The sequence below is a fragment of the Diceros bicornis genome, chromosome 5, assembly GCF_020826845.1.
Source record: "Diceros bicornis minor isolate mBicDic1 chromosome 5, mDicBic1.mat.cur, whole genome shotgun sequence".
Taxonomy (NCBI): domain Eukaryota; kingdom Metazoa; phylum Chordata; class Mammalia; order Perissodactyla; family Rhinocerotidae; genus Diceros; species Diceros bicornis.
Window position 1 is genome coordinate 35,381,397 of NC_080744.1, and position 18,839 is coordinate 35,400,235.

The 18,839-nt window shown below is 37.1% G+C and overlaps 1 protein-coding gene across 9 annotated transcripts in view; it reads right to left on the bottom strand.

Moving 5' to 3' along the window:
- MEIS2 (Meis homeobox 2) overlaps positions 1 to 18,839 on the bottom strand; it is a 202,974-nt gene that overhangs the window by 173,896 nt on the left and 10,239 nt on the right. For all 9 annotated transcript variants that reach the window (XM_058541183.1, XM_058541182.1, XM_058541180.1 and 6 more), the window contains one exon: positions 11,588 to 11,702. In XM_058541183.1, the coding sequence (XP_058397166.1) occupies positions 11,588 to 11,702 (115 nt within the window). The remainder of the gene's footprint in view (positions 1 to 11,587; positions 11,703 to 18,839) is intronic.

The window sequence follows — 18,839 nt, forward strand, 5'->3', positions numbered from 1 at the left end:
CTCACATTTCTGGGCCTTTGCATTGGCTGTTCCATCTGCTCCCCATACCCTCCCTAGCTTGTTCACCTGGAGACACCCACTTAAGGCCATCAATATCTTTTTATGTATTTTTTTCCTGTGAGGAAGATCAGCCCTGAGCTAACATCCATGCCAATCCTCCTCTTTTTTGCTGAGGAAGACCGGCCCTGAGCTAACATCTATTGCCAATCCTCCTCCTTTTTTCTCCCCAAAGCCCCAGTAGATAGTTGTATGTCATAATTGCACATCCTTCTAGTTGCTGTATGTGGGATGCGGCCTCAGCATGGCCTGACAAGTGGTGCTTCGGTGCACGCCCGGGATCCGAACCCGGGCGGCCAGTAGCGGAGCGCGTGCACTTAACCGCTAAGCCAGGGGGCCGGCCCCGTCAATACCTTTTAAAACTTCCCCAATTCTGTGAAGACTTCCATAGTATTTCAGACAGAATTAATCACACCCTCCTCTGAAATACCTTACAAGCTGTATGTTATAAGCAACATTAGAACCATGTATATTTATCTGTTTACATTTCTGAGTTACTTACTAAAGAGTATAAAGAGGAGAGATACCAGAACTTATCAGCTTTGTATCTCTAGCATCTAAGACAGTGCTTGACACCAATCATATGGTCAATAAATGTTGAATGAAGAGAATATTTTTGGGGTTCCACATTAGTCAGTCACCAAGCTAGACTTTTTAAAAGCTAATGTTTATTTAATCCTAACAATTACCCTATGAGATAGTTATTATTCCCATTTTACAGATGAAGAAACCAACATTCAGAAAAATCGTTAGAAGCGGCAGGGCAAAGATGAGCTGTCAGAGCTGCCTGCTTCTAAAGCTGCCATTCTCTGTACACCATGCTGCCTCCGTGTCAACAAGCCTTCCTCCATCCACACCCCCTAAAACTGAATATCTGCCTTGTATATGAGTTATTTGTATACTTGCCATGGTGCCCCCCACCTCCTGGGAGATGGTAAATTATTGAAGGCAGGGACCCTTGTCATTTCCATATTTTTATTCCCAGAATGCCTTGCTCAATGAATATCTTTGTGTACTGAATTTAAGCAGCATACACTTGGAAGAGGTCTTGAGAGAATGAGAGCTTCCTGCCTGCAGACAGCTGTGTGTACCTACATATCAGCCCCAGTACAAGAAAATCTGTCATAAAAAGACAGCCACAAGGTAGATTCCACAAGCTTTCAATAATCCATGATTTATCAACTTTTCTTCATCGTTCACATTTAGTACATAGAAATTTTGGAGGTTTTATTTTAGTGGATGGCATTTGTTACAAATGTTAGTTGGAAGAGGAAATATGAAATTTTACACTCCTAGTCTACTTTTATAAATCTCCAAACTTAAAAAAAAATGAATGCTTGGTTTTTGAGGCCACAGCAACAACTCTAGCTGGTAGCGAGGGTTAAGGAATAAGTATTTTGATTAAGCAAATATTCTGTTGACTAAAGGGTAAGCAGTTACATCTGATATGAATTATCAGTCTAAAAATAATTAGAACCCAGTACAATATATTTAACTGTAAAATTCTCCTGAAAATTATTTAGACTTTTTGGAATGATTTGGAATGCAATTCAGGAGAGGGTACAGTCTCAGCCTCTGTAATGATGATCATTTACTAGTCTACTTGTGAAGTATAGAAATTCCAACAGATGGGCCGGCCCGGTGGCTTAGCGGTTAAGTGCACGCACTCTGCTACTGGTGGCCCAGGGTCGGGTCCCAGGCTCGCACCGACGCACCGCTTCTCCGGCCATGCTGAGGTTGCGTCCCACATACAGCGACTAGAAGGATGTGTAGCTATGACATACAACTATCTACTGGGGCTTTGGGGGAAAATAAATAAATAAATAAATAAAAATAAAAAAAGAAATTCCAACAGAGAGAGGTTCTAATTGACTAGATAATGGATAATGGACAAGTTGCTCTGTGTTTACAAAATACACCTCATACTTAGCCAACTGCACCGTCTTCTGAGGTTGATATATCACCTTAGGTGTCCCACACTTGAATTGTGACACTCTACCATCCTCAGATAATAAATTCTAAGGCCTAGTTATTTTCTTGCCAAACTGGGAAGAAAAAGGCTCTCCTTATAAACAAAAGCAAGAAACAGAAAACATTATCTCACTACATATTATAATTAGCCTGTAAAACCAAGACATAAAAATGCTTATGTTACACCTCGATTTAAAAAAAAAACAAACTTGCAGCCTCTCTCTGTGTTAAAAGAGAAAATGTACAAATAAAAAATAAGACCCATGAACGTAAACATTAGATTCCTGGAGCTTGAATTTAAAAGATCATCTAATTCAGTCCTATTTTACAGGTGAGCAAAAGTCTGAACTGATTAAGGGACTCATCCAAGGCCATAGAGCTAATTAGTGTCAGCACAGCACAGGGGGCAGGGGACTAGAGGAACTAACAGTTACTGTTCCAGGCAATGTTATGTGCTCAACACATGGAATCCCACTTCATATAATCTCCAGGACAACCTTGAGGGTAAGGAGTTTTTCCCCCACTTTGCAGATGGAGAAACTGAATCTAGCAGATAATGAGTAAAATTGGGATTTGAACCCATGGCTCTCTGCCTCCTAAGTCTGTGCCCTTTTCAGTGACCTGGACCCTAGAGCACAGGCCTCTTGACTCACAGTCTGAGATTCTAGAAAGAACCTCAAGCAGGTGAAAAAGCTCAACACAAGATTTTGCTTGCACCACCCAAAATAATTATACTTACTCAAAAGTCAACTATGAAAAAACTGGAAGACATATGTAGGAAATCAACAAAAGCATGTGGGGCCTAAAAACTCAAGAATTATTTCCAGATCTTTACCTGTGTGTGAAGACCAATGACTTCCCCCAAGGTCAGTCTCATCGTAAACGAAGAGTTCAAGCGAAATGGACCCTGAGTTCATCACGGGAAACTATTTGCCACATTAAGCAATTTCTCTTATTAGGTTCACCATTACATTAAAAGACATATCTATACTTACTTTTGTATAGATAACATAATGAAAAGAAATCCCACCTTCAAATTCTGACCATACGTACATATTCTGAGACAACATTAAAGAATAAATAAGACAAATCTCATTTTAAGTAGTGTCTTAAAACATACTATCTTAAAATATACTACTTAAAATAAGAATTTAAAATTTAAGAACCTACCTATAACCAAAAAAATTTTGAAATTTAAACTGATGGTCCATTGACTTATTTAAGGCAGTGTTGTATACAACAAAATTTTAGTGAAAGAAAATAATTTTTATTCTCTCTTAAGGTTATCACGGGATTTGATCAAATGTATCAATGTGTTCAAAATAGTTCCTTTACGTTCAGACACACATCATAGAGCTGCTAAGTGCAAAGTTTTGATCAATTTGTCCACCTTAAAAAGACAAAAAAGTGAAATCTGTGCATTTTGTTTATTGATTCAAAAGTGGACCTACTATTGTTAGATAATTGAATAAGTGATAATCCCTGCCTTGGAAAAGCAGGGAGAGAGACCAGGAACCAAATATTTTTAACACACAATATGAAAGATGCTATAATAGAGGTAGAAAGTGCCACCGGGGTATAGAGAAGAGAACACAGGCAGATGCCTGGGCAAATCAGGAAGGCTTCTGGGAGGAGATGACATTGGAATTGGGTTTTCATCAGTAAGAATTCCCTAGGCAGAAGAGAGGTAGGGACACACTTCCTCTAGGTATCCCTCCATTATTTCCCTTTTCAAGACCTGGCTTTCCAGCAAGCTGAGGACCTTATTGTTGTATAGATGGACACTAAAAGGGTTCACTTTCATTTTAATGAGGAATTAGATTTTAGTGAAATCCCATAGTTGTTTTCTTGCTGGTCATCAGAAAGGGGGCGAATGGCTCACGACTACCGAGGGATCAATTCGGTAGATAAAAATGGTTTATATTATTGTCTGCTGTGACATCAAAATATTTTTAAAGGCCAAATTAAAAACAAATGTCAACACAGGAAGATGAATAAAAAGTTATTCTCCCACTACCCTCCCTCAAGGAAAACAATAAGAATTTCAAGAAACTCTCTGAAATAAGTATAGAAATAAGAAAGACAGAGAAAGGGGGGAAAAATAACATGGCGTCATTATAGACTATTCTTCCAAAGCAAAGACAATGAAGGAAAAAATAGAACATGTGTATTACAATGTATAGCACCATAAGGCTGTGTTTGATGCTCTGGAGGGCTTCAACAAGTACTGTTCAGCCAAAAATCAATTGAAAAATCAGCATGATAACAGAGCATGAGTTGCCCTATAATAGCCTTAAGACCCCCAAGGCTATCCGAGTCCTTTTCATCTGCCACACTGCACTGACTCAAGGGGAACCTCACTTCCCCTCCTGGAGTACTGTACCCGCTCTATTTTTAACCTACTGCTTTACCCTCCCTTAGAAAGGGGAGCTGACAAGGACTGATGATGTTTTAAAGTGGTTTTAAAATTTTTTCTCTTTCTGCTTTACACTTTATCTTTTCTTGACATTTGTGCTCAAATTCATCCTATAATATCAGTGATAGACAATTCCCACAATATTAAATGGTCAGGCATAATCTCTGAATAACCTAATAACAGTCTTGTATTTTGAATGCCTTAACTAACGTACATTAAACTGCCCCTTAATAAAATCAGAGCTCAGGCTCATGCAAATGTGACATGTAAGCAATTTACAGCATTGTTATAAATATACATATATAATTCATTCCAAGATTTCATCTCAATATTTCTTCAATCACTTCCTCACAATGTCTGGTTTGTTCAATTTATATTTCTACTTGGCATTTGGTGCAAACCCCCAAAGATAAGATACATCTGTCCCTTAGTCACAAATCTTGGCATTTTTACCTTAACTCAATCTTGAAATGATTGGTTGAAAATTACCTTGCTTATTAGCAGGATTTCCTCATAATAAAACATTTTATTTCCAAACTTTTGAATGTGACATGAGATGTACCAACTCAGTAATGACATGTTAGAGCTTAAGGAGGACATATAAACACCCTGATCCGTGTGAGGGAAGGAAAAGCTAATTGGAAGTCAGCTTCCCTGTGATTATCAGCTTGTTTATGGGGAGGGAGGACTCCTCCGAATGGCACTGTAAATTCATCCCTGATTATGGCATTAAAACCAGAGCTCATTTGCACAAGCTCCCCTAAAGGCCCCCACCCAATCCATTTTGTTTAGTTACAAAGGGTTGTGTACTGTTTTCAGAGAATGACAGTTTTTCATGCTTTGATTTTCTCCGGTTTCCAGAAAAATTAATCAGTTGCACAAGCCAGTTGTCACATTTCACTTCCCTCATGGCAGAAAGCACACATATTCATTGTCTGCTATAAGAATAAATTTTAGTAATTTTTCCCCATGTCAATATGAATATTAGGCTGACCCAATTAATATGAAATGCTTCTATGCTGCTGGAACAGACAGTGCTACAGAAAGAGCCATTTGCACAACCTGTTCCTGATTATGGGCCATAAGGACACAAAGATGGCACACACATTTGTGGACCATCTGAATTCTTATACGGAAAGGGGAGGGGGAGGGGGGGGTGGCATGACGTTAGCTTGACTGTCGTGGGTCATGTTTTTTAATCCGGAGTATTGGACATGTAACACAGCAACAAGAGCTGATCATTTTGTTTAATCACCTTTTGGATCTTTGCCAGATGGTCTCTATTGAGAGCGCTGCAAACAGAGAGAGATGAACTGCATCTAACACGCCACCAGAGCTTTCCCGTAAATGTCTGAGAACTGATTCCAACAAGAATTTAGTCTCAGAGCAGAAAGGGATACATTTAAAAACTATGTGCATTAACTATACTTTTCCCCATAGAATCCTCACTTGGCATGAATAATTTACCCACTCTTATGCTAATGGGATCATGAAAGTATCCCTCTGTCTTTAGTGCAGCTATTCTCAGCTTTCAGTAATTACCCCACCCAGTGAAAATAACATGGCTTCTGCATTGAACGGCCGACTAGTACCTGACAATTAGAAAGATCATGGCTGACAGTGGAAGGGTCCAGAACTGGACAGAGAAGCCCTTGTAGCCCAAGGAAGGGTATAGACATGCAGTAACGCTGGTCGTGGGGGGAACACATGGGGGTGGAAATCAGGGGAAAAGGGTGAAAAAATTTTTTTTCCATTGTCAAGCTTTTCTTTCTCTGACTTAGCGTGTGTCAAGATTTTACTTAAACATAAACATGTTCCTCTACATTTGACTAAGTGTAAAAGACATTCATGACAAGATTAGTTTTCAAGAAAAAAATAATATCTAAGAGAAAGAACTAGAGTTATCTTTAAAGCACATCTGCATGAAGAGTTTATTTTATCACAATTTTAAAAGATCTAAATAGTGGAAAATCCTCTGCATTTGGCTTTTTGGAGGAGAAAAAAGGATTAACCAAAAAAAAAAAGGAAAACTCATTTTCAACCTCTGTCCACAAAACTCCATGTTAGGCAGTTCACTGTGTAAAAATTATCAGGCTAAAACATCTGGGAAAGAAAGCTATGAAACAGCAGGGAACGTGGCTGGTTTATTGTTTATCTTTTGTTTATGAGGCAGTATTCAAGTTTAATTACTACCCTAAATTAAACTCTAACTGGCATCAGGAGACATCCCTTTATATGACGAAGTTAAAAAAAATCTAGAAATCCCAACTCCGGGTTTTTCAAGTAAGTTGATACATATAGGAAGAAATTACTCAAAATTAACAGCAATTATAGAAAGCTTTTAAGCATTTATGGGCACCATTACATGCTCCGAGAGCATTTATTTATTAGAAGAGTTTAATTTTATTTCTAATGGTTACTATTCTAAAAACTCGTAAGAAAATCAACAGAAATTCTTTGGATGTTTGCTGATGCTTAAAGGATGGTATTCTTTTTGACTTTATTTGGGGGGAGGAGAGAATGAAAATGCAACATAAATATTCTACATATCACAGCTTCTTCTGTGACAATGTTCAGTTATCAATCACATTCTCAGAGAATTATTTGAAACAATTAGGAGGACAGGAAGGAAAAGAAATGTCACTGTATTTATCATAACAGTAAGTGACCAGTTTTAGATGAACTTCGCTCTAGGAAAAATAAAAGTTAAAAGCAACTAGCAAAAGATTATGCCAGATGGCATCTGTCATATTGTATTTAGGGTTATTTTAAAGAGATTGCCGCCACTATGAAAACATTCCATTGACAGAGTTTTCCTAGACTGAATGAGAAATCCCAGTAGAACATATTCAGGACCCACCGTAAGTGGGTTTGAGGCTTTTCCCCCCTCCTTTAAATGTATAACTGGAATATTTTGGTGCGGGAGAATACTATTTCATGCATTATATAGCTCAAAAGTGCAACAGTATTTTAGATGCTTGCTTACCTATAAACACTTACATTCAATACAAAGGGAGTGTTTTTAGATTTCAACACCATGATTGCTAAAGAACCATATAATAAATAAATAAATATGTAGCTATGGAATTCTAGTCTCATTGCCTGGATGATAGATGGGGACATTGATGAAGGAGTTTGGTAGGTGGCAGAGTTGAGGGAGGCTATGCTGGCTTGTACAGCCCTGTGTCCTGAAAGATTGGAGACATATAGATGCTAGAATGCTAATGTATTTAGGTTAAACTGGGTCTGGCAACAGTATGGTTAACGTGCGTGTGGTGTGCAGTGTGAGCTCAGCAGTTACTGGGCCAACTGTCTCGGTATTTCTGGGAATCCTGCCTATTCACAGTGCAGGGATTGTTCAATTGCTGCAAAATGTACAAAATGAATTTTACAAAAATGAATTGTAAGGAAGGCCCCATTACAACGATTTTACAGCAAAGATGTCAACATCAATTTTTCTTTCATGCATAGCTAATGATTAAAACAGCATATTCCATTTGCCTAAGACAATTTATTTCATATTGGCACATCAAAATATTGAAATACAAAGTTATCTTTACTCTACCCTTGTTATTCATTGCTGCTGAACCCATACCATTGTTCAAACCAGGAAAAATAAAACAAACTTGGCACGAAATACTTAAAACAAAGGCTCATCAATATTCTCCAATTTGTCAACATCTCAATTACAGCACTGGAAAAAATGTAAATTTCATGTGCTTTAAACACTGAGGGGTCTATTCTCTTGCCAATTCACATGCGCAACTCCCATCAACGTTAATGGGAGTTACACAAACCCATCAATAATAATGATACTTTGTACGTATATTGTGCCTTTCATCTAAGGCTCAAAGTGCTCTACGAACAAGGGGGCTGCTTCCTAGTCTTTCCTCTGGCAAAATACACAATGAAATACAAAGCAGCTTTTGACTCAGCAGGTACAGAATTAGGGACCCCAAGCCTTATTATCAAGCCCCATTTTACTGATGGGAAGCCAGACACAAAGAAGGCCAGCTACTTCCCCAGAGCCCCCCAGTCTGCACCCTAATTCTATCCCTGAAAAACTAGATTTTTTTCTTCATTCTAATGTGACTAACAGGACAAACTCTCTCCCTTTGGCTGTTTTTAGTAAAAGAAATCAGAGTGAATGAAAGTCTGGTTCATATTTGTATAGCTTACTGCTAGGCAAGTGCTGTTTGAAATATACCATAAAGTCAGGTTTTACATTTTACCAAGTTTGTTTCTTACAATATTTTAAAGATATGTTTTTTTTTTTGCTCCTTTTGGTTTGTTGCACAAACACTAAGGAGGAAACAATGAACTTGCACCTGTGTAACGGTAGCTATTTCGCTATCAAGTCATAAAATGAGGTATTTTGGGGTTCCAAAGTAAAGATCTGTATGAATCATCTTAGGAAAAATATTCACAAAAATTATAAAGCAACATAAATGCATGTATTGTTTTATAGCATATGGCTATTAAAGTTTAATTTAAAATGTGTATGAAAACACTGTATTTAGTACAATTCATCCCTATTTTTTCTGTTTATCATAATTTGTTTTGAAACTGAATCGTTTTACAGTTTTCCATATGCCTGTTGTGCTAATAAATTCTGAATAAGCAGGAAAACTCTTTTTGAAACTGAAAACTTGGTTTCCAATGAAACATTGTAACATATTTAATACTAAGAACATAAATTTCTTTCCCAGGTTTTCCATTATACATCAACTCTAAGATTTAACCTAGGATAAGCATATGTGATTTCAGTCAATATCTCTGTTGACTTTGCCCTGAAGCAGATAATTAATCTTTCCCACAGAAAGCTACTCTGGACAATTCGGTGGGACAAAATATCAAAATACCTTGAAAACATGTTTAAAAGACTAATATGGGCACGAGTATGACAAAATACACTTAATCTGGCCTTCAAAATTTAGAGTCTGCTGTAAAAAACAGAATACTCTTCAACATGCCTTTTGGAACCATTGATGTGGTAAGCCAGGTAGGAAATTCTCTATGCCAAAACATTCTCCATTTTATAGGAATCATAACTTTTTTTATCCCTCACACTTTAATACAGTAAAATGACTGACTTCCGAGTACTCATACACATAAGCTACCATGTCCATTGTTTAATCCCACAGAGATATGATTAAAGGAACAAAATCCTACAGGGATCAAATCCCTCAACATCGGATAAGTGGGTGCGGCTACCCACAACACAGAGGTTTGTACGTATTGTTTTTACCCACTGTATTGGCCCTAGAGCTTTTCTCTTTCCTGACAAAAAAAAAAAACTAACCAAAATGATAAAACTCCGTGCCTTGCTCGTTGCTGCCACTATTCCCAGCCCCAAACCCCAGGGTCTTCTCTCTCCCTCCTCCCCTGATCTCTGGTCCTTTCCTGCTATCTCCCTTGCCATAACTCAACCAACCCAACAGAACCAGTCAGTTTTAAATTTCAGTTGGGACCTTGGTGACCTGTTAATGAATCTACAGAGAGGAGAAAAACTCACAGTGTTGAGTTATGCCTGGTGTTGCTAGCTGACTTGGAGTCAGAAATGCTTGAAGCGTTAACGTAATTGCAAGAATGTGAAAAATGAAGCGCTGGGCTCCTGAGCGAAGTGAAAGGTCAAAGCGAGCCTCACACACAACAAGGCTTTGGAAGATAGCCTCATTAGACCATTAAGTCTGCTTCTCCTTTCCCCCTCTTTCCTACAATGTTTAGGTTGTTTTGTTCTTACTAATAGATACATTTCACCCTTTGTGTCCTGGCAATTTGGGATGGTAGGGAAGGTGGAGTCATAGAAAGCTTTCCAGATTTAACTACCCTGAGAAGTCTATCACCGTGATATGGAACCACAATTAAGCCACTGCATTGCAGATCCATTGAACTTATGTACATGTCATCTTCAAAATGCCATATAGTTTAGTTTTCTTATATACACTCTAACTAGTGTAATATAAACAGTATATAAAGCCTAAATACATACAATTTACAAGTTCTTCCACAATTTACCATGTGATAGTATTCATTTCTGTGTTAGTGGCAACTTGCTACAACCTGGATTCTAGTTTGCACCCATTCACAAGTCAATGGCATCCTAGTAGGGACGTTTTTCTAGACTCTTCTGGAATACTAGGAATCCAAAAAATCTGTGGCCAGAAACTTAGGGGAGTGAAGGCACTCACCCTACATCGACCACCGTCCTTTAAATGGCATATATGACTACAGCTCAAGCTGTTAAACTGTCCCTTACTTGGAAGACTGTCTCATGTTTAAATATTGTGGCCATAAACACAGTCATAATAGAGATGAAATAGACCTAGGAGATCAGACACCATCTAATGTAAAATATTAAAAAGTAAAATCTATACACATTCCTGGCCCACATTCAATAATGCATCTTCCTTTAAATTATCATTTTAGCCATAGAAGAGTCATCCCTATCAATATATAATTGCTCTCTGTGCAATAGGTGAGTTTTAATGGTAAAATTTATTATAGATTACATGAGGCTTCCTTGTCGTCTGCAGTTGACGACCCCCTTTGCCCTCTGATTATTCTAATTTTTAGGATTTGTAACAAAAGTCACTATGTCAGCTGAATGGAAATGGGGACAAATAATCTTCTAAGAATTTCAAAATCCATCTTCCCAAGATAAGATTCCCTGTAAAATTCGCACAGTACTTCCAGAGCTAATGAGAACAGATTTTTGCATCGTATGTGCTTTAGAGGCATCGTGGCTTGATTATAGAAAACTCTTATAGTTGACATTACAAACAAAATATCCCGTTTACGGTATAATTCAAACTATTACACCATAGCAGGAAAGTAGATATGTCATTCTATTTACTTACACACACAGAAGTAAAGTGTAGATAACCAAATTTGTAAAAGAATTGGCAGAACTAATCAATTGTTATTGTAATGCCTACTTAAAGATTAGACATCTCACTTTGATTTTTTTTTTAAGTAAGGCAAGTTAAGGAGAGGAAATACTGTCTCCTTAAATAGCAGCTGATTATGCTCCCTAACCTGCCACTCTCCTGTTCACAGGGAGACAGATGTACTGATATCATAAAATAGTGAAGTTATTTTAGTTATGCCCACTTTGCACAAGGAAAATGCTCGACCTTTTACCTTGCTCACTGCTGTTGTCTCCACTCTGGGAAGCATGGCCTCCACTGGAGGGCCCTGGAGTGCCTGCTGAGTGGGTGGAGGTCGCATCATCGTGGTCTCGCCAAGATGCAGGATTCTGATGTCAGGAGGCCAAGGAATTTTCCCACAGTTACCGTTTCAGCCATAAATGAGGAACCAAGAGAAAAGGTGCAGAGAGAGACAAAAAAATTTGGAAAATTAGCATTTGTGGAACTCGGCATATATAGATGCCACATTACAGTATGTTATGCTGTCTTTTCAGCAATAGGTACCAAAAAGAAGAAAAGATGCTCTAGAATCTTGATGAGGTGATGGTTACATCAGTGCATACATGTGTTAAAACTAATTGAAATCGACACGTAAAATAAGTGCAATTTATTATATACAAATTATACCTCAATAAGTTAATTTTCAAAGTTAGAAAAAAAAGCTTCCTTAAAAATCTAAAAGTCATTTTTACTCTGCTACCTTAATTAGGGCACATTCTTCCAAGAAATAGGTCTCAATGCTCTTGGATACTAAATACTTCGGAACATTAACATCTACAGAACTCAACAACTCCCTTACAAAAAAATCACAGACTCAAGAATGTAAGGGACAGCCCTTTGAAACTTTCAAAAGCATTGCCCTAAAACAGCCTGAATGAACTCTCAAAATTATCATCAACTGATTACCCAACCAACAGATACAATGATATTAATCACTGCATCAATATCTGGTAAATGATCGATTCTACTTTAATTTACACAAACAACAGCAAACAAATGAAACAGCAATGAACTGTTAGTCATCTAATAAACTGGATAGGACTTTCATGTGAGCTCCACGGAAGCTTTAAATTCACTGAGCAGTGCTTTTTCCTGGAAGAACGACTGGGTTCAGAGGACATGTGAAGCAAACCGAGAGTTATAGCTCATGCTACTTTGCAGAGCGTATTCTTCTCCTGTTCCTCCTCCCCTTTCCTGATCATTCCCAATACCCTGCTGTTGCTTAAAGGAAAACAGGAATTCTAATGTACAGGAAGGACTTTATCAGCACCACATGAAGGCAGGCAAGAGATGGAATTTCCTCTGGCAGAAACGGAGAGTAGGAACGGCACATGAAACAGACTAGCCTGAAGGCCAGAGCTGCACATTGCCACCTGGATGTGACAACTTCAGCTAAGCCCCTAGATCTCCTGGCGAGCAAATTTTTTGTGGGGGAAATTCTTTGGGGGCAAAAAAAAACCCACCAATCTTTCAAAGTATACCATTTCTTCTTACAAGAATTGGTAAATAAGGATTCAGACAGACCGACATGCCTATAGGCAACAGGCAAACATCTTGACCATCTGAAAGCAATCTTGCTGTTGTCATTATATATAGTTTATCTAGAAAAAAAATCAGTCCATCATTTCCCTCAACATCAACTCTATAATGTACATATAGAATATAAAATTTTACCAAAATGAAATCACAAAACCAAGGAGAGACAAAATAGAGGACTATTTTTGTTTGGAACAACAACCACAAAAAACTTGTTTTTTTTTTTCCTCTACAGATCTACTACAAATTGACTGTAAATTAATATTTAGTGTTTTTGATAGATGATGAAATGATCCAAAGCTCTATAGATTAAAAACATCTATATCAAATAATGCTACTGGCACTTCCATCAGGCAAGCAATTGATTCCAAGTGAAAACCTCAAGCAGAAATTTTGTGACTACACATATGGCACAGGTATAGATCTCTAAAGGAAAGATATGTTTTAGAATGTAGACTAGGGAATGAAGTTGAGTAGAATAAAATGAAACCCAGGTTCTCTGTATTAAGACAAAGTCAAGCCTGTGATCTTTCTTTTTATTCAAGTTAGAAACCACTCCAATATTTTTGAGCTACAGGCAAGCAGCATACAGGGGCTCTTCAAGCTTTGCAGCCTCTTGGTGTCAGCTGTTTGCCGGATGGTAATCAGATAGAGAGCTAGAAGAATTACATGAAAAAAAGGAAAGAAACAATAGCATGGCATGAGTTTCCTCCTGCAACAACACTAGCTAGAGCCTTCTCTTAGAAAATGCAACAACTGTAACACATTCACCTAAGCTAAACTTTTCCATGTACACTCCAAGTGATGTTAATTTTATGCACTGCAAGCTTTTTATTAAGCCGGCTGCTATAAAAGCTCCTTACCCCTCATGAAAATTACAATAATTAACCACTAACACCTCAACTATGTTTTAAGGCAAATGTCATCCAACAGCTATTATATAATCGTTCAAATGAAGCTGGAGCGAGCTTTCTGTTTGGGCACTACAGTGATTTGAAAGGATCATTCAGAAGGAATTCCCTGCAACTGAAAATACTGGCATGTCCCTATCAGTTAAACCTGTACTAAGTTTTGAAGTCAGGCCTCATTAGTTTATAATTCAATATATTTCTTTCGATGGTTTTCTGGAAGGAGGTGTTTTCTAAAGTAAAAGGGTGAAAAATAAGCTACATAAGCAAACACTCCTTTTAGAGCAGCTCATTCTTCCAAATGAATTGGGTCTTCGGTTTTCAGCCCAGTCCTGAAATTTGCTCAAGTTCACTATCTAGCCCACCATGCCCTGTCTCTTCCCTCTATTCTCCCTCACATCCTCAAAAATGTTCTCCTAAAAAAGTGTCATAAGATGTTTATTTCCATAGAGTGTTTCAAGCATTATGATCTAGTTTGAGAGACTGACACAAACTAAGGGGCACCATGATATCCATCTAACTTGAAAGCAGAAAAAAAAAGATAAATCCCCCTGGGGTTTCCAGGGCGAGGAGTTACCCCAAAGTTGTTGTATTCAGCTACACCATGGTGATTTGATCACATACAAAGACGAATATTGATAATCTGGTCAATAAAAAATTGCTACTTTCTTGATCTCAAAAAATTGCAACCTACGCGAAAGATAAAATATATTCCATTACTCATAACACCGCTTTTTTCTTAAATTGAAATATTTGTTTATATCACAACTCCTTTCTTCTTTTTTTCCCTCCTTAGATAGTTTCCAAGTTTACATCCTTCAAGAATAACTGCCTGGCTTTCTACCAAATTAGATGCAGAAGTTTAGTGAATCTTGAAGCCAAAGTGGCATATGAAAGCATGTAAAACCATGACGTATGTAGAAAAATAAAGAGAAATGCTCTCTGTGTGCACGCACGTGGGTGAGTATTCTGGCATACGCATTCCACAATATATGCCCTGTTCTTCAGCCAAAGTATCATGAAGACACCCGAGGGCAAGGAGTGAACATGTTTCTATTCCCAGTGGCTTTAATAATTGGGAGTCAAATATGGTACTCCCCTTGCTCTTTGGTAATTGCGCTAAAGAGCAGTATTAGCAGGAGAACAGCAGTGACTACTGAGTGGAGCACAATAGAAGGAGATGGAAAATAGATACAAGAAGCTAGGTCTCCAGGGGCAGTATTTTCTATTTGCTGGGCTACAGACTCACAGCTGATAATGCAAGTTGTAATTAATATAAAAGCAGGAGACAAGATGGGGAGAGCTTGTAGCAGCGGGGCCACAGGAGATCGCTCTGCTGCTCTCCTCTGCTTCTCATTTACACACAGCTTTCCCTAGAAAACACAATTCTGCCAGTGTTTTCTCCCTTGAAAGTTAAAAAAAAAAATTGATTTAGCACCATCATTGAGTTTTGCTAAATCTAGGAAAGAGCATAGAGAGGACAGGGGTCTCTGGGCAAATGAAACAAATCGTATGTGCACCTCTTTTGTTGAGGTTGCAGATATGGTGGAAATTGTAACATTTTACACCACTATGGCATTTCTGTGGGTGACCTGCCTATAGGATAATACTTAATAAGTCCTGGCAAACTGGTGGCACTTCCCTGTTTAAATGATTCCACGCAGCTCATGGTTCTTCCATTGGAAAAAGACAATGAAGTAAATATAAAAGTGTTTCTAAATAAATACAAAACTGAGCGGGGAAGTAAAATGTTATTAGGCTTCAAGGACTAAAAAAAAGCAATACTACACACAAGTTCTAGCTAAAATCATCTGCAACTCATCTTAGACCCCAAATGACAAGGTGATTCAGATGAAAAGGTGGATATGGCATAGGAGAGAGAGCATCAGATTGGAATTAAGACTCAAGGGTGCCGCCTCTAACTGATCATGTGATGTTAAGCAAGTGACTTCATTTCGCTGGCACTTGTTTCCTTTATCTCTTTAAAATTAAGAATTTAGACAAGATAATCCCTAAGGTCATTCCACTTATTTCTATTATTAAAAAATACTTTAAAATAAGCATTTGATTTTCTAGAACCTACACAACTAAGACATGATAATAGATATACAACACCAAGCCGAAAATTGTATATAAACTTGGAAAATACAGTAAAGTAATTCAGAGTATGTGCTCATAGGTAGAAAGTAATGGTAAATATATATAAAGGTATTTTAATCTCAAATGGAGCATGTGAAACTAATCTGACTGAATATGCTTAAACAACAAAGGCAAGATATGCTTGTATCAGTACACATAATTAATATGTTAGATAGTTCCTATGATTTTATGATGTTTTACCTCATAATTCACATTATGCAAAAATTATTTTTAAAATAAGATGAAAACTTCCATCGTGAGGTATTCAAGCCTACAAAAAAGTTAAAAATGTTAATTGTCTGGTTTGAAAAAAATGTTGGAATTTCAACTTCGTTATTCTAAAGTTGACATAAGAACTCAGGAGAACTGTGTGTGCTTTCAGAACATGGACTCACTCCTTAAAAATGTAAATAGAGCTGGGGTCTTTCCCTCGTCTCCCCGCTTCCACCGTCTATTAAGCTTTGGGAATTAATATATGAGCAACTCTCACGGAAGAAAGTACTCTTTGCAAATGATTCCTCCATTTAATGGAGCAACTTTTAGAGAAGATAGAAATTTCCTCTATTGTTGGTATACTGTCATATTATAAAATGTCTCCTATAATTTTGAATTGTGTTGGGATGTTTCATAGAACATTCAGTCTGAAAAAAAATAGGAAAATGAATTTTTAAAATATCAGGTTTCTAATCTGATAGTGAATATCTGTGGTTGTCAGGTGCACTTTTGTTTAATTTCATCTCATCACAGTTACACTGAAAACATACTCCAACTGCATAACTTAAATGATTTAAATAATATAATTTTCTTGATGGGAAATTGAGAGAAAAGCCATCAACCACCAGAAACTATACAACAGCAATAACAACAGGAAACTCATGCCCCCAGCCACGTCTCCTTGAGTTGGTGGACAGAGCTCAGAGACAGAACTTTCCCGGAACGGGTCCCCGGAGGCCTTGGATATCACACCGTAAGGTCTGATCTTACACTAGAACATAAGAAACTATCTGATAAAATGAATCATTCATATTATTAATATTATTATCAAATCCCATTATTTCCCCTTGATATTCTATAGACCAATCACTTAAACCTATTCCTCTCCTTGCTGCCTACTCCCTGCTAAATTTTCAGGTAGTAATAGAATTTATCTACAGACACTTGTCGGTATTCTGTCAGGAACAAGGTTCTGGGGATTCTCTTCTCTGACTTAACTTATTTTTAAAAACTGCATAGACATAAATAAACTTGATATATTCAGAGATGCAAAAGGCAACACAGTATATCTTCATCTAAATTACAGCTTTCAACACAGAAATTAAAATAATTTTTCTTTTATTTCTCATATTATCAGAGCCAGCCAATTTTAAGGCACTTGTGATTAACTGTTACCTGTATCAATTGTACCTTCTTCCCTATACTCAATTCATCCAAAAAATCAAAATGTAGCTCCTTATGAACATTCACTAGGAATAACAATAAAACTGTATGCACTTAGGCAAATAGAGCTTAGCTCAGAGAATATACCACAAATAAATATATTTCATTTATCTAAACTTGATCTAAAGATATGTTTATGTATCTTTACATAAAGATATATTTCATTTGTCTGCACTAGATCTAAAGACTTGATCTAAAATTATGTAAAGTAGAAAATGTGGGTATCACCTATTATTCAGAAATTCTACAGGCTAGGAAAAGCATGATTATTCCACAACAGTTTTCAGGTTGAAACTTTTTTTAAAGAACTGGTTTCTTGACATGTTTATTTAAAACGTAATAAATTTGAATGTCTGGGAAACTTAACATCAACTGCAGCTGGAAAATAGAGTTCTATTTCCTTTCACCATCATATTTTTTTCTCCCCAATACTCCAAAGAATACTATCATAGCTATTTCCTACCTATAACAATTACTCTTATGTTATGATAAGAGTATAAGGTAAAATATATTATAATATTAAAAATATAAGCATTCATTATGAATTTACTAAATACAACAAAAAGTAGCCAATGTTGCAAATTTTATTGTCTACTTAATTCCAAACTTCCTTTTATCACTATGCCCATAATGTAAGTGTCAATAATAAATGAACAAATTCAATATCTTTACTGAGTGTAACATTTGGAAGGTAAGATGTTATGGTTGTCTTTTTTTAATGCATCTATGTTACATCAGATTATTGACATAAAATTACAGAATGTGAAATCAGCATCACAACAGCCTGATTTGCTAAGTAATAAATAGTATATAAAACTCATTCTTAAAAGTCTGCCAAAAATACTTGCTTTCGAGATATTTCTCTCAATTACTGTTATTCATTTTTATTTTCAAAATTTTTAAAAAGAAAATCAAAGCTATTTTGGTACCTAATATTTTACTCCTGATGCTTCTCTGTCTGTTATCCACTACACAGAATTACACATTTATTCTTTCTCATTTCTCTTTCACTCTCTTTCTCTCTCCTTGCCCTATCCTTCCTTAAACACACATACGCGCGCGCACACACACACAATGTAGCTTGATACCACTTAATAAGGATAGAGGTGTATGTGTTTTGGGGGTGTCAAACAGCTGTCACAAACTGTCACCTCCACAAGAGAAACCTTGGCACACAACAAATTAAACTACACTTCTTTTTAGCTGTCATTATTCATAGCCAATAAGTTGAAATGCTTTCAGCATTTCATGTGCAAATAAAACCACGAGGAAGCGCAGCAGATCAGAATAGTGGGCCAACAGAGAAAACAGAGAAAACAACACACTGTCTGGGTTCTTCTGAAGTGGCTCATCGTCACCCTGCACCAGCGTGCACCAAATGAGATCCAGCCTGGGGCAATGTATTAAATATGCATATCAAAGCAAATGAAAAAATAAACCTGGAGA